Genomic DNA, 22,558 nt, shown 5'->3' on the forward strand with positions numbered 1-22,558 from the left:
ACCAATAAGGCTGCTATTATTTGATAACTCAGTTGGGCCCACCATCTCACCCTGCCATCCTTGCATGTCTTCCAAGACGCCATCATTTTAAATGGTCACTTTCAATTCAATTTTATTTATATAGTCGCCTCAAGGCACTTTATGTTGCAAGATAAAACCCTACAATAGTACAGAAAAACCCCAACAATCAAATGATCCCTTTTAAACAAGCAGTTGGTGACAGTGGGAAGGAAAAAACAAAACGCTCTTTTAAGAGGAAGAAACCTTCAAGAGAACCAAGACTGCGTCATAGCAGTATGAGCACACAGCAATAGCATCTGCCTTTTCTGGCAGTCTCTACTCTGACAGAAAATTCAAAACAAACACACCACAGTGCTGCTTAACCTTGCGCCCGCTCACTAACAGTCTTCTTGCAACTCGCCTCATTTCTCTGTTTAGAAAGCGTACTATTGTAATCCTGCATCTGTGCCACACTTCCGTCAGCTGCTAACAAGTCAAACATGCAGACCAAAAAAGGCTGTTATCATGATATAAAACAAGAAAAACAGTGTTTAAAATGTGAATCTGCTGTGTCATGCGTACTGAGATTACAGCACAAGGATCTGATAACGATTTATTTAAAATGATCTCAAATTAAACATGATACAGATTAAAGTTCCTTTTAAGGCTTCTGGCTGGTTTCATTCATGTTTTTCTCTCACTCACTGACAGTGAATATAGATGAAGTTAAGAGGGAGCAGATTATCAAAGGATCAAACACTCATTCCCTTACAAGATCATCTGAACCACGCCAAAAAAGAATCCTCGCCAAACTACTGCAGTGATCGGCCTAAACATTATGATGAGTCCTCAGCTTGACTGTGGCCAAGTATCCTGGTATGTTTGTGCAGCAGGACACTGGAAAGCAGCCCAGAAAACCACAGAGATCCACATCCACAACTTCTCCTTTTCTGAGCTGCACAAAATGATCCCTGGTCTTAATATAACTCCTCGGTGTTCTCATTTCTCGTAACATCATTTCACAATGCCTCCAACTGAGCTGACAACTGACAAAAGTTCCCAAAGGAGCTGATCAATAACAAAAAATCTAATAAAATGACCAAAGTATTATTTGAACCATTGAGAAATTGGATTATACAGGTGCACTTCTTGCTTATATAGAAAAATAAAAATGGGTTTTCTGCCATTTTGGGGCAATGAGGAAAATTTTCCCTTTCGCCATTCGTGATACCAAAAAAGCTTAATCTCAATTTAAGGTCAATATTCACACATTTTCTGTAACTCCTGGGGGAAATATGGACCTCTTTAACTTACAAAAAATCCACTATATCCATGACCCGGAAGCTAATTTCATCTTCCTCATGTTTGTATCTGGACAGGCAGAACCGGCTAAATGCAGCTGCCTATCGTTAAAACCATCAATAGTAAGAATGACCTATGCGATTTATGCTACGAGCCATAAAACCAAAACCCAAAAACATTAAAAATGCCCTTTTAACCAAATGTTAGTGGCATATTTCACATTCATATATCCTATAGCTAGAAATTACAAATGTTAATGCACGATGTTTAACTCTTTAAAACAAACAAAAAAAAAAACACACACATTAAAAATGTATTTAAAGCCTGTAAAAAGAAGATTTTTGGCTTCTATTGATAAATTCTCTCTTTATAACACCTCTACACTGGGTAAAACTCATCCAATGAGACTCTGCCAAGTCTTAAACTTAAGGGCAGAATTTGAATCGGCAGACATAGACAGCTGTAGTTGACCTGCGCTGATCTGAACCATGCCTGTGCTCCTGGAGCCCTTTAGAGCATTTTTAACACTTAAACCCCCGCGGAGCCATCATTTTACCCCCGCGGAGCCATGTCTGAATGGAAATGTCTGACAAATATAATGTATTGCTGTTTGGGACAGGCTGAGCAAGAGATTTATGACTCTCGAGCAGCAAAAGTACCAACATTAAGACTGTATATAAAAGACCAAGTGGCTACTTTGATCTTATATATACAGTCTGTGGACTTCATTCATCCCGAGTCTTCTTTTTTTTAAGCTGAAGTATTTTATTGTCACATTTTGCTGCTGACATGTGGAGCACTGTGAGCTGTATTTTCGTATTAAACATGAATTTTGAGGTCTTCCTCTATAGCTGAGGTTACTAATCAAAATCACCTGATGGGAGTTTCTAACTGGAATGCAAACCTGTGTCAAAGCCTCTGAGGAACATGTTGTGAAAGCAGTCACAGCCCACAGCTAAATACAGGATTAGCTCTCTTTTAAAACGCTGCACTGATGTATAATTTTGTGTTTGCTCAGCAAGCGCTCAAACCTAACAAACCAGCTCTTAAACACACAAAAAAAACACTCCCAGGCTGGTGGATTAAATTCAGCCAAGCAAAAATGTTATGCTCATTTTACTCCAAAATAATTTTAAGGTTTATTTCATCTGAAGGCAAAGCTTACAGAGGCAAACTTTACACTCTAGATTGTTAAAAAACTGATTTAAATGTGTTCATGACCTTGTGAGCTTTAGAAAATACTGAGCACATGCTTATGAAAGAGTGCTACAAAAGATAAAGGACAATTTCTTGAATCATTTGTAGAAACTAATTCATGCAGAAACACACCCACAGTTGTGAGTTAGTGTTTTGGGTACTTACAGACTTCCTTCTTTCTCTCTTCCTTGCAGTGTTAGTCGTCCATTAAAGACTTAAGTTGTTTCTCCTTTCCTTCACTGATCCCTAACTTTCTCACACTCTCCTTTCTCTTCTTATCTTGTATGCCCTCCGTCTTTCTCCCGTTAGTGTGTGAAACTCCAGCGAGGAGGAGGCCACACCCAACATCATGTTGATCAGATTAGAGGGCAGCCTGCCTGCCGTAACCCCAGACCTCCGCTCTTCCTCTCATTTCCCTGCTCTCCCCATCCCAGACTCCCTCCTCCCACTTTTCCTTCCCTTCATCTCTGCTTCCGCCTGCCAACTCCAAACCTCACCCTCCCTTCATTTACAATAACACCCTATTCTTTCTTTACTGTTGGTAGGCTTCGGGAAACTGTGTGTACAGAGGTTGAAGAAGGAGGGATAGTAAGAAGAATGGATGTCCGTAAGTTTGAGGTGAAAACTTTGCATTCAGACACCCACAAACCCTTTTCCCATTCCTCACCCAGACTTGTGTCTGCCTCTCGGCATGGCCGGTTCTCTCTTCCCTCCCTGGTCGAACATCGGGTCCACGAATTTGAAGACGTGGGCAGAACCGAACTGGATGGTGGAGCCAGAACGCAACACAGTCGTCTCGATAATGCGCTGCCCGTCTACAAATGTGTCTGCGTCAGGGCCGTGCGGCGTCACAGTCACCATGCCTTCGCTGTGCATGAGGTTGCAGTGGTGGGGCAGAATCCCCGGACCAAGCAGCTGAAGACAAACACAGCAAGTATATCAGCTACATAAGCAGCATCAGGCTAAAACTCCACTTTTAAGCTGCAAGTCGGCTGGTTTCTGGCAAAATAAATAAATAAATAAATAACTCTTCTGCAGTCAGTTTCACTTGACTTCAAGCTCCCATTAGAGCTGTGCACCGTTTCCCCTCTCTATCAGCTTAAACACCCTTGCTGTTTAGTTTAACTCGAGCCAGGACGGCCAAGTAAAAGTATCATAAATTAACCTTGGAATGATCATCAGCTGCCTGATGCTGACCTTGTCTCTGGATTTTCACCTGATCGACTTTCAAACAACAGTTAGCTGCAGCTGCTCAAGTGTAATGGCCCTTATGGTCAAAAACCCCCACTGGTCAGCATCTCACTCCACCAGCTACACCTCTTTGCTTTTCATTTGAATCATATCTAAAGACAGCTTTTTAAACTGCAGTAACGTCATGATGTTTGCACAGTTAATTCAACACCGTGTGTGTGTGTGTGTGTGTGTGTGTGTGTGTGTGTGTGTGTGTGTGTGTGTGTAAGGGAACACTGAGTGTGAGGGAACTCCACAGGGTTTGCATCAGTGCTCGGATGCACTGGCATCAAAACTTGGCAGCATGTGAGCTCTTCCCAAATACTGAAAGCTTTAGAAAGACAGAAATCTTAATTTAAAATTGCAATGTAGAACTTTTTTTAAAAAGAGAGAAATTCTAGCATTAATATGTGCAGTTTATATAGCGCAGTATTCTACTGTTTGTATTAGAATTTTTTATATTTTAATGGGGTGTTTACCTGGATGGCACCGTCGTCTGTGCAGTCTGAGCCGACCTCAGTGATGCTGTGCTGAAGCCGATACAGCTTGGGTTTGTCCCGAGAGTCTGAGCCGTCTGAACACACACACACACACACACACACACACACACACACACACACACACGTTCAGATTTAGAAACCAGGTAAGGCTGCACTCACATCACATTTTAAAGAAACGGCATACAGGTTCACTACATAAACTCACACATACAAAGATTGACTGAAATCCCAGTCAATCAATTCAGCATTACTACAGTACAGAGTCAATACATAGTGACATATGGAGAGCTGTGCATTATGCACTGCTAATGTGGCACAGAGTGTGGGGGTTTTGGTGGGGCTGCAGTGCAGTTATTGATATTAGTAAGTAGGGGTTTAGTAAAAGCAAAGCAGGGCATTAGTTCAGTGAAGGGAAAGGGATAAAATGTTGGCTGCTGTGGGAGGGTGAGGTGGGATCAGAAAAAAACCCACATATAACCATCTTCTAAAAATAATACTGTAGTCAAAAGGTAGCTAATATAACAGATCTCTGTAGATTAGAAGGTTCTGCTATACCGACTCGGTTTTGTTTTTTCCATCAATTCTGTGTCAGTTAAAGGTTTAAGGATGATAATCACGAGGAGCCGAGTGCGTACTTTCACTTTCTTTAGACCCTCAGTCATTTTTTCCCCTTTCTCTCTCTATTTGATTCATTTATAACTTTTCATATTGCAAGAGTTATTCATTGTTTTGTGACTGATGCCATTATCATCATTATTTTGAATTTGAATACTATTAATTAATTAGAGATTAGATGCTAACACATTATTTTCATCTAAGTGATTGTTGAATTAAGTTGAATAGGAGCCACCCTTGCATATTAGTGTTTTGTTTTTTTAGAATATTTGGATCTAATTTATTTGGCATTCTAATGGCTCAGTGACACGAGTAGATATATGACGGCTAACTGTCTGCAACTAAAAGGATGAAAAACCAAACAAAAACACGGTGGCTGATAAACGCGTTTAATTTCCTTCCCTTTTGGCAGCTTAATGAACGCGCTGCAGAAACCAGATGCCTGATTGCGACCGCACAGAACCCCTTGCAAAGGCAACCTGATTATTAGCAGGTTTGCATCTAATTTATTAACACAGAGACTGCCAACATGTTGCAATCAATCAGAGTTGGTCCACAACAATGAACACAACATCTCCGCATCATGGCTCTTTAACATCGACCCAATATTATAATCCTACATAATATCAAGGTTCCTCCATCCTTTAACAGTGAAATTCAACATCCTGCTGCAACTATGGCACTATTTGTGAATAATTCCTAAATTCATGTTTCACATCTATGAGGTTTTGGTTGAAAGTAACAGTATATAGCTGCCTAATGACCATTGAATTTGCAGTAAAAGTGACAGCAGACCGACTCCATCTTTTTGCCATTTTATCAAAGCTACTTTGAAGACACAGCTGATGGTCATCTTTGAGTGCTGCAAGATCATGAGGTCACACGGTTGCAACTGCAGTCTACAGACACCATTTTTCACAGTGTGGCATTATGCTCGATTTAGACTTCTGCTGTGAAATATACAGGGAGTGCAGAATTATTAGGCAAGTTGTATTTTTGAGGAATAATTTTATTATTGAACAACAACCATGTTCTCAATGAACCCAAAAAACTCATTAATATCAAAGCTGAATGTTTTTGGAAGTAGTTTTTAGTTTGTTTTTAGTTTTAGCTATTTTAGGGGGATATCTGTGTGTGCAGGTGACTATTACTGTGCATAATTATTAGGCAACTTAACAAAAAACAAATATATACCCATTTCAATTATTTATTTTTACCAGTGAAACCAATATAACATCTCCACATTCACAAATATACATTTCTGACATTCAAAAACAAAACAAAAACAAATCAGCGACCAATATAGCCACCTTTCTTTGCAAGGACACTCAAAAGCCTGCCATCCATGGATTCTGTCAGTGTTTTGATCTGTTCACCATCAACATTGCGTGCAGCAGCAACCACAGCCTCCCAGACACTGTTCAGAGAGGTGTACTGTTTTCCCTCCTTGTAAATCTCACATTTGATGATGGACCACAGGTTCTCAATGGGGTTCAGATCAGGTGAACAAGGAGGCCATGTCATTAGTTTTTCTTCTTTTATACCCTTTCTTGCCAGCCACGCTGTGGAGTACTTGGACGCGTGTGATGGAGCATTGTCCTGCATGAAAATCATGTTTTTCTTGAAGGATGCAGACTTCTTCCTGTACCACTGCTTGAAGAAGGTGTCTTCCAGAAACTGGCAGTAGGACTGGGAGTTGAGCTTGACTCCATCCTCAACCCGAAAAGGCCCCACAAGCTCATCTTTGATGATACCAGCCCAAACCAGTACTCCACCTCCACCTTGCTGGCGTCTGAGTCGGACTGGAGCTCTCTGCCCTTTACCAATCCAGCCACGGGCCCATCCATCTGGCCCATCAAGACTCACTCTCATTTCATCAGTCCATAAAACCTTAGAAAAACCAGTCTTGAGATATTTCTTGGCCCAGTCTTGACGTTTCAGCTTGTGTGTCTTGTTCAGTGGTGGTCGTCTTTCAGCCTTTCTTACCTTGGCCATGTCTCTGAGTATTGCACACCTTGTGCTTTTGGGCACTCCAGTGATGTTGCAGCTCTGAAATATGGCCAAACTGGTGGCAAGTGGCATCTTGGCAGCTGCACGCTTGACTTTTCTCAGTTCATGGGCAGTTATTTTGCGCCTTGGTTTTTCCACACGCTTCTTGCGACCCTGTTGACTATTTTGAATGAAACGCTTGATTGTTCGATGATCACGCTTCAGAAGCTTTGCAATTTTGAGACTGCTGCATCCCTCTGCAAGATATCTCACTATTTTTGACTTTTCTGAGCCTGTCAAGTCCTTCTTTTGACCCATTTTGCCAAAGGAAAGGACGTTGCCTAATAATTATGCACACCTGATATAGGGTGTTGATGTCATTAGACCACACCCCTTCTCATTACAGAGATGCACATCACCTAATATGCTTAATTGGTAGTAGGCTTTCGAGCCTATACAGCTTGGAGTAAGACAACATGCATGAAGAGGATGATGTGGACAAAATACTCATTTGCCTAATAATTCTGCACTCCCTGTAGATGCCAGTGATGGTTGCAGCCTCTAGCATTCTGTTTTACCTGTGCAGGCTGCACTGGCAGTGACATGTGGTTACATTTCTATGCAGGTGGACTTCAGGTAACATCGAAGATTATGGTGCAGGATTTCAGAAAGATTTGCAGTTACGACTATTTTACAGGTAGATTTAACACAGAAGTATAATTCCCATGTTTTGAGTTCTTCAGTCTTTCAGTCAGTTATGAGGTAACTCACTAGAAACGTCACTTCGATTATTATCAGTTCATTTGTGAGCTTTTAGCAACTGGTGAAATAAATTGATTTAGTAGTTTCTTGTACCCTTCAAATAAAATGAATGTCAATCTGCAAAAATGCTTCCAAAAAGGTCAGTTTTCCCTGTGATTGGCTGGATATAATGTTAAATCCTATTTCTTATTAAAACTTTATATCCTAAAATGTATTTAAGCTGTTATTGACTGTTTTTAATGCCGATACAGAAAGTATTAAATAACTCTCATGTAAAATGTAAATAAATTGTTTAAATCACTTTTTCCTAACCTCTCTGTTCAGCACTAGTGCCTAAATCACATCTAAAACATGTATCAGGGCTGTTTGACCACTATTGGCCAAATGAGTTGACCCCACCAACAGACACACAGGTGCGGTAGAGTTTTACCTTCGTGGTGCCGATAGGCGTAGTAGGCATAGTGATTCCCTCGCCCTAGGCAGGCAGGCATGGAGGTAGGAGGAGACATGCACAGGCCCCACACGCCGCACACACACACACACACGCGCACGCACACGCACACGCACCATGCCATAAAGAAGGTGGGAAAGAAAACAGACAAATAGCAGAGGGTGAAAATGCAGCAAGGAAGGGAAAAAAAAATACCTTGTTAACCCGTTAATTGCATGGAAAGCAGGCAAACACACACACACACACACACACACACACGATATTTTAAAAGGGCTCTCACTGTCTACATTTGTCCTAGTGTCCAAATTTTAAATGAATTAAACAAAGCAGTCCTGTAGATGACAACGCACACTGCAAGTAAATTGTAAATTCTAGTTTACAGAGTATGTATCTTAAAACAGGTCATAACAAAAAAGATCTTCCCAACAGTTTAACCACTGATCCAAACAAGTATGCATTTTGGTGACATTATGTTGCCTGCCCTGACTTTGAGGTTAAAGCATCTTTATCTGTTTAAACGTGTTATTTTTGGCGACTTTGTGATTTATTTCTCACCTCACGTGTTTTTAGGATCAAACTTGAGGTTAATGGTCTGCTTTTTTAAAGTGTCAAATTTTGGTTTTAGTTTAAAATCCAAGAGCAGATAGAGTGGTGTTCATTCAATCAGGTGGTGCCGTAAAGGCTGTAAAATGGGGAGAGCACCCAAACAGTCGCCTATTGTGATGCTTTATAGGGGCTCGCCTACGCCCCACAGTCAGCTTTGCCCTGTGCTCGTCATATCTGGCTTCATAAAGCTTAGATGGTAACACAATTGTCAGCTTGAGGCTGAGACATCCCTTATGCCCATATTTTTAATACAATCTATGAAGAAAACACACTGAGAGGTATGCTTGTGGTTAGAGGACTTCCCTCAGTAGCCCGGACATCACTTAAATACTGGAAAGTCATTTAAAAGTAAAAAATTACAACAAATTTATTTTTATCTTAAGCCTTCTACAGGGTAGCCTCAGTGTTTTCTTTAATAGAAGTGGATTAAAGTCCAGTTAATTAACACACACACACACTCTCTCTCTCTCTCTCTCTCCTCACACAGACACACACACACTTTGCCAAGCAGCTGTTATTTAGACAAGCCACCAAATCAATTTCCCATCCTGGCAATCTTCCACAGTCAGTGACCCGTCAACCTTACAGTAGATGAAGTAGACGTGTTAGTACATTCCTGGATAAGGCCCACTGGTGAGCCAATATCATTCCAGCACCACAGTTCAAACCAGTTCAAGTGCCAATAAGAATTGGGTTCACCAACGGGTCTGATAGGTTAATGGCATGATAGGAAGAATGACAAAAAGACCAATAAAGAAAGAGAGGGATCAGTAGCAGGAAACAAGCTGTTAGGGTTGTGTCATACTTAACACGACATGGGTATGTTTCTCCAAAAATGCCCTTCGAAAGGCTCTCAGAACAAATAATCTGGGGTTTATGTACTGCATTCCAGCTGTTATAACACCACTGTAACTTACCTCTTACAGTACAAGAGGTCCCTATCCCGTATACTCTTACATCAGTAAGCAACTTCCTACAATTCACCAAATGAAGCTTTTTCATAGTAAGTTTAACCTTTTTGCTCTTTAAATCATCTTCATCATAAATAAATATGATAAAGACTTTGATGTGGCTGTTAAGATTAGGACAGGTGTTCCCCCTTTGAATAATAATAATAATAATAATAATAATAATAATGATGAAGAGATTCATTATACATGAGTGGTCTAAAAGAGTGATCTCAGCTGCTGTGACTGAGGACAGACACATTTTTGTTCTAACAACACCTACATATAACTCTTACCAATCTCTGACTGATAACTTTACACTTTAACCTCAAGAACTGCCAGATGTTTCCCCTATAATCCCCCAATAAAGAATTATCTTATGTTAGAAACCCTTCAGGCATAAGGGTATAACCTCAGTGCAACAAGCATAAAGGAGAAGATCTAATGTCCAAGTCTTTTTTATTCTGTGACTTCTCACAGTGCACTCGTGTGTTTTGGAAACTTTAATTCATATTAAAAGCTACAGCTCTTTCTGATGGGGGGATAAAAGAAAGTCAAGCAGCTGTAGCACGCGCCAACATCTCCAGCTATTTTTAAGAGCTGTCTGCAGCTTTCAGTGATCGTTAACCGCCCGCAGTGGTTTTTACACACTGACAAAATGCTGCAGTGGCAGGAACAGAAACCACAACACAGCTGAAAGTGGTGAGAAGATGTGTGAGCAATAATGTAGCCGCATTATAATGTGCTTCATTCACCTCAGCAGGGAACACGAAGACAGACTCACCTTTGACCAAACCTGAGTGTTTTTTAATGCAGCTACACTGCAACCTGTTGGTCACTGTTTGCCATTACAACAACAAATAAAAATAAAAAATAAAAAAAAGCTGCTTCCGCTGGTGCTGTCACTTGTAATGCCTACCGACACTGACAGCAAAGATGAAGGGTCACATATGATAGTGTTGTGGTCCTACCTGGGCTCAACTCCACTAGATAAGGCAGTTTCTCAGGAGGCAGCGAGCTGTCCTTCCCTCTGAGGCCCTTGTCATCCACTTTCCTTCCCTTCCTCCCCTGGTAGTCCGGAGGTCTCTTCTTCAACTGGAACACTAATGCCCCTGAAAATGAGGAAGACTAAATTTTACTACCTGTACTCAGTAGAGATTCCACAGGTTAATATACAGTAAGAAGATCAATGGTCAAAGAAAAATTACATTTAAAAATAACATTTAAAAAAAAAAAAAAAATCTGTAATTTCAGTAAACCAGCAGCAGGGGGCAATAGTGACCAAGAAGCGAGGGGACAAGTGCCTGAGTGTGTCTTTTACCTCTATCAGCAGGCCAGTCCCTGAAGATCTGCAGTGGACACTCATTATCGTCCAGAATCACCTCCTTGCCAGACTTATCATCTTGCTGCAAATAAAAGGAGACGAACACCAAATCAATTCAAAGTTTATTCACATGTCATGCAGCTGTGCTTATTATTGGACTTATTAAACAACATGTTATAACATCTCCAGATGTTGCAGTTTAGAAATTGGTTGTTTTCCCATGTCCACATGGTCCATAATCCCCATTAACTAGTTTTCCAAGACACAATATAAAGAAAAGACGTCAGCCACTAATCCTGTTTTTCCACATCACACCGTCTAAAAATGCGTGCTGACCTGCAGCTTGTACTGGTTCAGTTTGCAGCTCAGTGGAGAGCAGATGCATTAGCGGATGAATTAGACCCTCAAGTCTGAGGCCCTGGTATTCAGTAAGAGATGGGTTGTTTTGAGGAAGCGCTACTGTCTCAAGTGGAGCATCTCAAGTACCTTAGGATGATGTTCACAAGTGGGGGAACAATGGAAAGTGGGAGAGCGACAAGTGGGCTTCTACAGCATCTGCAGTACTGCTAAGTTCTGGTGAGGTAAGGGGCATAGGGTTTAATTAACTGGCAGGGCTATGCTCTTACCATAACCTGTGGCTACGGGTTGTACCAGAAGAAAAAGATCATAAATACAGGCTGTAAAACTTTGTTTCCACCGAATGCTGTCTGGATTCAGACTACACAATATCAGCTGATTGCAACATGGAACAAATGTGTTCCAACAGTTCATCCTTCTACTCGTCGAGCATAAAATTCCTGACCAACAAAACCCAAACGAATTTACTCAATAACTTTGTGAAAAAGACAGAAAAGACAGACTAACTGTGGTGGTGGTGGTTACAGGTTACACATGTCCTCGCCTCCAAAAAGTCCAATTTAAACCTACAAAAGCCTTGTAGGTTGATAATTGCACAAAGGTTAAAGGGGGAAAAAGAGTTTTCCTCAACTTCAGTGACCTTGACTAATATGAGCTGATGGAGGAAATGTGAAAATCAATGAATAAGAAGATCACCAGGATCATAAACGTCACCACTGTGGTTTTTTTTTTACTGGAAATCCCTAGCCAGCATTTCCATCCTGATGATATCACTTAAATTTAAAAAGCCAATAGGGGAGCAACGAGGAGCTCATCATGTCTCCAACTCTATAATCTTCTAACCTGACACATTAACCATTACAACAAACAACAATATTGTGTAATCTCAGTCCCGCCTTACACACAGAATGACAATGTAATGTGGTTCAGGCTCCTTTAAGCCTCAAAGATGAGGTCATTTAACTACATCTGACAAGACAACGTCTCCAGAGAAGTCACAGGATGCAAAACAGAGCTTGAAAAGAAGGTGACTGGACTTCAAGTTTTTTGAAGATGTTTCACCTCTAATCCAAGAGGTTTCTTGATTGTTTCACAGGATGAAAGATTAAAAACAAAACAAAAAAAAACTTAATCCAGTCGCCTTCTTTTTCAGCGCCTTAGACTATCATGACCTGTACGACTGAGAACCTACACAGACACGACGCAACAGCTAGTTTTCAACTCTCCAGAAGAGCTGGAGGCAGTGGTGGTTGTTAGTTTTTGATAGCTGTGTTTAGATTAATGCTCCCATGATGCAGATAAGGAAAAAAAAGGACGAGTGGGTGGATAGTGTTTACCAGTTTCTGGCATTTCTCATTGTTGCTGGCCTCCTGAACCCTGCACTTTAGGGTGAACTCACACTAGGCACAGTCAGTGACTGTCCCAAACTCCCACACTGGCCTGTGCTCGAACAACACTTAACGATGCAGACCCAAGGATGAGTCAGTCTGCCTCAGCCTCTAAACACATCACTCCATTTTGCACACTGTCCTGTCAAAAATGTGTTAATTACTTAAGGCAATTTTTACACAACAAGCTGTCACTGAGGAAGTACTGGAGATCTGTGCAGGGAGTTTAGCTGAACTGTGCTGGACACACCTTTTCAACAGGCCAGACCTCGCAGCAGTAACACTAGTCAAAGGAAAAGCTCCAAACACACAACAGCTAACAAGTTAGCTCAGCTGAAACGGGAAACTAGTGAGCTTGTTACTGGTTACGATGTGCTATCAATGTCAACTCTCTATGAGATCACACAGCTTCTGTACAATGTAACCATATGAGGGCTGTGCAGTTTTGGTAAAGCAAAGCACGCTGATGAGTTACTTTTCTAAGTAGATAGCCCTGTAATGTAACAGATCACTTCATTAACTTAACTTCATCAAATTAACTTCATCAACACACTGTAAAGTGAAAAGGTACCTTTAAAAGTAACCGTGTGTGTGTGTGTGTGTGTGTGTGTCTGGAGGATCTTCCAGTGTATTGGCAGTTGTTTTATACGACTGGCAAAAGCTGAGAGGACAGATAGGATACAGGCTGTGAGCCAAGTTCACCGTCACAGTCTAACACACACACACACACACACACACACACACACACACAGATATAATAGAGCATCTGCTGCTACTGTGGCACTCAGTCTGAAAGTAACTGAGCTGCATTCCTTAAGCTTTCCTTTTCAATCTGCCATTCCTGTGAAGTGGGCATGGATTTTTCTTTTCCAACTTTTATTAGTCATCTTCATTTAAACAGGAACCAAAAAAAGAGAAAATGTGTTTAAAATGTGCCTTAAAGGTGGGATATATAGCACGCTCCTCATATTGGAAGCTGTTACAATGTTTACTGACAGCAGTGGTGACCCTTGTGGCACTGACAGTGAACTTAACTTTCCACAGCCTCTCAGGAGGATGATAAAGGTGTTTATTACTGGACTCGGAGCGTCAAGGTTGTATAGTGCAGAGAAGCAGGATTAACAGTGTAACAATTCTCAGACGACAACAGAAATGGCGATACAAATGTCCCATCTCACGTTGAGTCCCATGTGGAGTTGGTAAAGTATGCTAGTCTGGCAAAACGGAAACATGATTTTGGAAACATTACACCTCTAACCATGAAGATCAAATATGAGCTGTGAACATCACGCAGTGTCCTCAAAAATAAAATCACATATTAAACTGTGACAAAGCTCAAACTCTGTTACTGTTAACGTGGGTTTGATGGAATTTGCTGCAGCTGGAGGAACTAAACCTAATTTAACTCCATTTTAATTTTAGCGAGAACAAAGCAGATTTTATGGTGTTGATGGATGTGTTTACTGGGAGCGTGAGAAGGTGACAAGATGGGTTTACAGATTTTTAAGAAAACTTACCCGAGCAATGCAGTACTCTTTGGGGTTCTCCTTCTCTAGTCCATACTTCTCCAGAGCCTCCACCACAGCAAAGTCAGCTGTGTCTCTCGTGGAGAGGAGGATGGTTTTATACGGGATATTGGGCTTCAGACTGTCAGCGTATATCCTCAAAGTGCCTCCTGCAGAGACGGAGTGTGTTAGTTCTGAATGCAAAAGCACTAAATACTGTTTCACACCTAGTTCTAGTTTTACTTCAGTGAACTTGGGTGTATTTTTCACCTTTAGTTTCATTTTTGACTGCATTTAATATAGCCAATGTAATGGTGCTAGCAGACTCCCACTTTACAAACTTCTGTCACCATCGGTTCTCGGTCTATCATTTCTTGCTTGACCTGGACGTTAAACTTTCTTGCGTACACTTTTAGATGAGTTTGGGGAAAAGCAATAACGTAATGCTTATAACAACTTTCATCTGGTGGAACATGTAGCCATGTAACGGGGACGTGTCAACTGAAAATGATCACCTTTGTAAATGCCACAAAAGAAGGCTTCAGCAGAGCAAACAGGATTTTCATTACATAAAGTAAGGGTGTTTTGTTTGTTTTTTTAAATAGTGCTTTCTGCCGGGAGAACGTCACCGTCTAACCACCGGCCGTCCTGCCTCACCGGTTGCATGTGCATGTGGACAGTGGTTTGAGCCGTTTTTAGAGCCGGTTCACTCGTCCATCTGTCTGTCTGGCAGAGTGATTAGGTAATGCCTGAGTCACACGCTGAACCAGTCAGCATGTTTGTTTCATTCATTCGGCACGTCCGCGACGTATGTCTGTGTGCGTAAACATGTCAGCGTGAGACGCTCCAACGGCATATGGCACTTCTGGGAAGCAGCTGATGTGGGCGTGAGTAATTAGCGATGAGCAGTGAAAACAATTTACTAACAACAAAAAGTGGGCCGCTAATCCGCATGTTATATAAACACCACTCCAATAGATGTGCACACCTGCTTTCACAGAATTTAACTTGCTTCCTCATGCCCTTCCACACCAGATAAGGAGCGGCAGTGAACTGCGACGTTCAGGTCACGCTGCAGATTATCTCCAGAGTTCACGTCAGGTTTCCTTTAAGCCATACAAGGACATTCAGACTTGTTTTGGAGCCAATCCGGGTCCCTCTCTGGCTGTGCCATTTCGGTTTGTGACATAAAAAGTCAGTATTCACAGCTGATTTTCATATTTAGGTCAATTTACTGTTTACTCCAACAAATACCATCATGAATTTTAACATTTAAGATTCTGGGGGTGTTGCAGTTACTCTGACACTGGATTGAATTTGGTGGCAACACACACCTGAACAGTCCAAACCAGAGGTGCTCATACTTGTTGATCATCAGTGAATTTGTCGATTTGATTAGCAGCACTTGGCTGCTACTTGCCCTCTTAAGTCCTATGGAAGCTGTGACTGTGGACTCTAGAGTCCTGTGCTCTTTTCCACATGACTGTAACAATATATCAGATTAGCCTTTGATGTTGACGGTCTCATTATTTTAAAGTAATACCACCTGCAAACTGCCCACGTGAGCCAATGTGTTCTGACTTCAGTTTATTTCCAGTGAGCAAAAACTTTAAATACACATGGGATCATTAAACATACTGTACTGTCCTCTGAGCTCCGTCTCTTGTCTCATCATTAAAAAAGTGAAACAAAACACTTTAGCAGTGTTCAATTAGTCTACATTTTGGATCTAATGGCACTATATGCTTTTTAATTTTAACATAAATGAGGTGCAGGCTATCTAATTGGGAAGGAATGTGTTTGTTATATATCTATTGTTTTTTTCCTCTACCCACCCCTGAACTAATACACCTAGGAGACTAGGCACAGTTGGTAATCCGAGCTCATGTTGGGATTAGGAGAAAAGGGTCTGAATAAACTCGTAAACAAGATATTTGCAAATTCTAAGAAGTACCTGAGTCTGGCCTCCCATCGCTGCTCATGAACTCCTGCATGCGTTTCTCCAGTTTCTGCTGGCGTCTTCTCTTCATCACCACCTCTGGGTTGGAGATCGTCCTGGTAAAGCTGGTCTCCGGCATGTCTTTATAAACCTCTGCTGCCAGATTTTCTCTAAACCAAAGAATAAATGGGACAGAAAAAGAAACGTAGGGAAGAAAAAAAAAAAAAAAAAAAAGGAGTCAGATGAAGGAACTGAAAGGTCAAAAGTTTAAATCACTACTCTGTCATTTTCTGTGCTTTTCCTTGCATTAAGAAAAAGAATCTGAGGACTGTCAGGATGTAAGATGAATGAGTGCGTTACCCGTCCTCGCGACTCAGTGTCTGATCGTCTCCATCAGGGATTCGGGCGAATTCCTTCTCCCTCTTCTTTTCCTTTTTCTTCTCCTTCTTGGACAGAGTCCTCTTGAAGTTCTGTATCACGCCGTCCTTCTCCTTCTCAGGCCCGTTACTCTGACTCTTCTAGAAAAACAAGAGAGTGAGGCTGAGTGATAAAACTGCTATAGATGCACTCCTTTGTGGGTGAATAAGTGGCACATGAGCAAAGTGATCAAGGAAAAGAAGAAAATCTTCAGCATCTTTGTGACATTCGAGAATGCCAAAATGTCCAAATTTGACTGAGGGCCCAAAGGGACTTTTAAAACCCACTAAAACCTGAGCACCTCTTACAAGGTCAAATAGGCACGCTGCAGTGCTCCCCACAGGCTGAGTTGTACACTTCACAGATTTTTACGCTTCATCGTTTTCTAATTTTTTATTACATTACAAATTAAAAATACATCATTTATTATCATTAAAATTGGTTAGGGTTAGTGGGATAAAGATATAAAAACTATAGAAAAGATCACAGTTTGAAGAGACAACCTGAAGGAACAGCTGAAAGATATTAAGGACCATAAGTGGAACCTGGCAGGAAGCCAGCTGGTACAAAACATGAGAGCAAATGAAAAATACCAAGAAAATTCAAAAAATTTAAAACTTGAAAAAGATTAAGGAGGGTTGCTAAATATACCCGAGCAGCTCACTGCAGTAAAGTCTATGTGTAGGAAACACTATGTTCCATTTAAAGGCAGTATCACATATAGAAGTAGCTTCCCTATTGGAAAATGAAGCTGAGTACAAGTCCTTAGCCAGTGAGCACACGTTTCAGTTTTTAAAGCCAAATCAGACACTCACTTGTCACATCTGGTCTCAAAATACCTAGATGGCTTCCTTGAAAGCCCTTCATTAACCAAGCAGCATCCATCTTTTATATACAGTCTGATTATATTCTAGTGGCAGCTGGTGCCTTTCCAATGCACATTTGTATCTTTGTGATCTTGAAGAGCTGAACAAAGTGATTTAAAATGATTCGTTTTTCCTTGACAGGCTACGGATGAATGGAAGAATAATTCATCTCGCTAGTAAGCCTAATGATTAACAGTGAACACTTGGACCGAACAGTCAGAGCAGCTGACCTTGGGCAGGATGTCGTTCTCATTCTTCAGGACAAAGCGTCCTTCTCTGTCGTCTTTGTTCCAGTTCAGCTGCACAACAAGAGGCTTCTCGTCCAGGTCCAGCTGACGCTCTTCTAACACAGACACAGAAAGACCAGTTTACCTGAGAGCCATCCATTTCCTACTCTCCATTTTTACAATTAATTTGACTCTGTAAAGTCTGTCGCGCTTTTCCTTGCATCAGAAATCTGTGGGACTCACCGCCACTGACATGGACCTCGTACAAGGAGTATTTTGGTGAGGACAGCATCCTCATGTCTGGTCTGAACTTCTCTGCTAACGTTTCAATGACATCCTGCGTTGTCGCTGTGCTGGAGACTCTGATGCACTTGGTAGCAAAGTTACCGGCGACCCGGTCCTGGAAGTAGAACCTCATCACGCCATGGAACTCCAGGTCCTTTTAGAAAAAACACAGGAAGAGTCACTAATTCTGTTTATACAGGCCGCAAATTACAAAAATACACCAAACATTTACATTCAACACAATTGCGTTTACATGCAGAGCATAAACAAATGCTTGGATATTAACATTGAAGACTGAAAGAAAATAGGGCATAAACAGTAGCTCAGACGTATTATTAATGCAGGATGGCGCTCATAAGGTGGCTGTTCAGCAGCCTCGACTGTGGCGGGAGAGCAAAAAAGCAAGGCTGGCTGAGATCCAGAGAGCCGAGTGTGTCAGCAGGTTGTGCGACGACAGGAAAAGAAGGCTGATCAGTTATTCACCGATATGGACTGTCAGCCCACATGCATCAAGTTTTGAGCACAACAACTTACGTCAGTGACATCGGTTATTAAATAGACAAGATGAATGTTTGCCGTCCAAATATCACATTAAATACTGAAGACATCACAACCATGAGGCGTGTCATTTCGGATAAACTTTCAAGTATACGTGTGAAGTATATTTGAGGCCATAAGTGAGCGTAATAGGTCCCTTTCAAGCAGTTCAACACAGATTAGTTCCAGTTTACTTTGAATTAAATCTTAAATATGTACTTAAAGTCATTTGTATATAATTGGTATCAAATGTTATTTCCAGGAACCTTCCTGATCTGCACACTGATTTAATGTGTTCCAACTTACTTATCTACTTTATCTCAGCACACTGTGCAGGTCTAAGGAAACCTCTGCAGAACACACACAGCCTGTGTCGCACAGCTACCCAGGGCTATTTTCTCTACATGTGTACAAATCCACTGCCTACATGTAGACATTTCCTTCATCTGCTACAGAGTGTACTACAGAACAAGAATGTGTAAAACCTGATGTATGTATGCAACGCTGCGCTGACGCAGCAACTGTAGCTCGCAGCCTGTGCACACACATGCATATGTTATGGCTCAGCAGTAAATCTGCCTCATATTTCATCATAACCGCCACCAGAGAAAGATCTAAGGTATTCAGGAGCTTGCCAACATTGCATAGCTAGTAGCTGCTATTACTCTGAAAAAGTAGGTGATTGTATTTCACTCTAGGGGACAAAAACAAATTGAAAGCAAGAGAAACTTGTGGAAAGATATTCAAGTAAGATGAAGGCAGCTATGAACACATAAAGCCATATATAGTTTCTCACAGACGCTGATTGGTTTCTGGCATCATGGGGGGGGATGCACGCCTTCTTAAGTGCAGCATTAAATGTTGCCACTTTAAGGTGAATGCCAGGACAAGTGGATGAACCTGTGGAACAAAATGCAGATACTACTCGAGCACCATGGTCCAAGTAACGTTTCATGAATAGTGATGTCATTTTCAGAGAACCCATTGGTCAGGAAGTGACAGTTATATATATTCTCAGTGTACAGAGTAAGCACTGACAGAGCGTCTTTAAGGTTTACTTCATAAGAAATTGTTACATTTTATTATGGCAGGAAAGATGTTGTGTCTTCACTGTGGATCTCCTAGACCGCAGATATCTTTTCTGTCAGCATGCCAACAAAATAACTCGCATGCCAGCTTCTAATAGGGGATGCAAACAAACAAATTCAACCATATAATCTGAGGCTGAGGAGTGTGTGCAGAAAGACTTCCAACAAAAGATCCAACTACACTAATTCTGCACAGTTTGTGGACTTTGTTCCATATAGAAAAAACAGGAAAAAAAAAAAAAAAAAAAAAAAAAAAGGCCGACAGAAGTGAAAACATTCCCCGCCTCGTTCTAACTCGCCGCCTCCCCTTCCCCGTCGAGTGGAAACACTGAGAACAGTTTCGATAGGCAAGGGTGGAGTCGGGAATGTGCACGCGTTGTGATTTACTGCTGGAATGTGGGTCATCGAGGGCTGCCGTTGTCAAGCTTGCGTAACTGTTGGTTACAGTTACCGTGGAGACACTGAGGTTCAAACAAGGCCCAGCTTAGAGCGAGCGGTGGATAATTAACACACTGGTCAGTACAACGGCAGACACCTTCTGGGGCCACTGGGAACTGTTAAGGGCAGCCACGTGTAGTTCAAGTTCAGTGCACCTCCAGATGATGGTGCATTCCTGCAAAGTCTCATCTCAGCCATCTACACCCCTAAATAATCCAGCCCTAAACTCCTGAAAGTCATAATCTTAAAGTTGTGGACCAGTACTGACATTGCGTCCACTCATTTCCACAAGTTTCCAAGGGGGAGGGGATTTAATTAACTCTAACCAATCACAAGAGACTAAAGCAGCAGCATCTAACATCAGCTCAATTTGCACCATGGATATAGTATCAGAACATATTATTGCACAGAGCACACAGTTCATGTGTCCCTCTGAAATACAATGTTTGGTCGCACAATAACTAAACCATGAATTACAATAAATTCATATTTAGTCTTATAGTTATATTTTTTTTTGTTTGTTCATATACCTGCAGTGTATAACACAAAAAACATCTTACTAAGTCAGAAGCACTTCTTTATGTCAAGTGATTTAAAAAGTCATTGATTAAACTCTTGAAATCAAGCTGTCGAACATTTTAAATACAGGGCGACAAGTGAGCAGGCGCCCTCATGTTGTCCTTTGCTCCAACATCCTGAATACTTGCAATAAGGACTGCTCGCAAGCCCGATCCGGTAGCGCCATGGCTGCGAATTTGGGCTAGCAGCACTCGCACAATGGCACAGCTGCAAACAGTTTACAATTAAGTTTATGCACCTTACTCCCCCCAACCATCAATGCTTTGATCTACAAACTGCACACAACTACACATTTAAATAATTTGTAAATCACACTCAGCTTTCACAATCCCTTTACTTTAATAGTTTAAAAACCAACAGTGTCCACAGTAAAACAACTAGTAAGGCTAAAAGCTCCATCTCCAGTGTGAGTGCTGGGTGATAATCTGTATATAGTCAATACTCATATACCTCCATGCCAACACACTTGTTCTGCAGGAAAGCTAAAACTGGACTAAAGTGAAAACAGTTCAGCATGTTCTTCCATTTTTTTTTCTCCAATGCCATCCTGTCACAAAAAGGCACACAGTGGCTGTGTGAATATCAGTTCCCAGCTTCATAGACCTGACACAAGTGCAGCGTTAATCCGGTGTGTAGGCAAGTCTTCTTTAAGATCAACTCTAAACTTAATTTTGTGACCTATTTCAAGCACTTACTTTGCTAAAATAATAAAATGTGCAATTATTTTTATCTTTTCAGCTACTACAACCTGGCGACCCTGACTTTGAGGCTGAGGAATGTTTCAAATAATGATCTAGTGATTTTATGGAGGAAAAATTATCTTTGATATTATTTTTGGACAGAAAAGGAAAGAAGGGCAGGCAAAGGAGACAATACTTAGACACAGGACCACTGTTACTTTATTGTCCTCCACAGTTGACAATTGTCTTGGATCAAACCAGATTACAGGAAATATTAGAATAAAAAAAATAAAATTTAGGCAAAAAAAAAATTCAAACATATCAAATAAAAGAGCAGAACAGGAACAAATGGCTCCGTTTATGCTTCTGCAGCTTTCACTCCAATAATCCCAAACAGCTTTTTCTGTTTTCTTCCATGTTTCACAGACAGCACATGGCTTGAGTAGAAATGCTAATGCAGCAGTATACCAACAAACAACAGCCCGGATAAGAGCTGCTGCGCTCCGCCTGTCAAACGCACGCAGTCCCACATTTCCAGTCGAGTGATGGCAGAGAGGAATCGGCTGAGGTTTAGGGGAGTCTTTGATGTTCCACTAGTTCTGTCAGCGTGTTTATATATGCTGGGTCGACATATGCTCTATGTACACAAATTAACTAATGCCATGTAATTACTGCATGTTAGACCTTATGTGGCACTACAGAAGTTTGTGCATCTGTGTAGTTCCCTTTCTTCACTGTGTCAAGCATCAGGGAATGCTCACGTACACAGAGTGAGTGTAATGCAGGCCAATACCATAGATAGCTGTTACGTTTTCAATTTATTAAGCCCCTTCAATTCTCACACAAATAGCAGATGAGCTATGTCAGACTTTAGTTGTTTCTAGTTTTGATTTTTGGTAGTGTCCTTGTCATTACTGATAGCATTCAGGTTGCACGGGTAGTCTGGCTCCTCCAGGGTGGCATGAGAAAGTTTGTGTCCAACAAAGACTCAAGAATAACTGTCGTTATATGAGAGCTGGACAGGGTCATTGATAGGCATCAACACCTCACCTGGACTATATCTACTTTTTCCCTCCTTTATTACCATCTTGCTACAAAACCCAAACAAACCCTTTGTTTGCATATGTGCAATATTCCTAATATATGTTGTGAAAAAACACCGACACATATTTAGAATATGTAAGGAGGCTCATCTCTATAAAATCTCTAAAAATGTTTTTGTCATCACTTTGTTATTTAAGTATCTGTGGCAGTAAATCCTCCTCCCCTTGTGTTAGTATTGGATAAAATCACAATGTCGTTATTAGAAGTGAAAACTGAAAGTAATTT

At 41.1% G+C, this 22,558-nt stretch overlaps 1 protein-coding gene across 1 annotated transcript in view; it reads right to left on the reverse strand.

Annotated features, from left to right (window-relative positions):
• Positions 1–22,558, reverse strand: part of afdna (afadin, adherens junction formation factor a) — a gene marked incomplete in the record, with an annotated part of 132,374 nt that overhangs the window by 63,167 nt on the left and 46,649 nt on the right. Inside the window, 10 exon segments of the mRNA XM_042222731.1 lie at positions 3,167–3,414; positions 4,209–4,303; positions 8,026–8,070; positions 10,571–10,711; positions 10,921–11,005; positions 14,186–14,343; positions 16,128–16,282; positions 16,473–16,630; positions 17,626–17,738; positions 17,866–18,061. Coding sequence (XP_042078665.1) covers positions 3,167–3,414; positions 4,209–4,303; positions 8,026–8,070; positions 10,571–10,711; positions 10,921–11,005; positions 14,186–14,343; positions 16,128–16,282; positions 16,473–16,630; positions 17,626–17,738; positions 17,866–18,061 — 1,394 coding nt within the window.

The sequence above is a fragment of the Haplochromis burtoni genome, unplaced genomic scaffold (genome assembly GCF_018398535.1).
Source record: "Haplochromis burtoni strain Fernald_Lab_line unplaced genomic scaffold, NCSU_Asbu1 Contig_93, whole genome shotgun sequence".
Lineage (NCBI taxonomy): Eukaryota > Metazoa > Chordata > Actinopteri > Cichliformes > Cichlidae > Haplochromis > Haplochromis burtoni.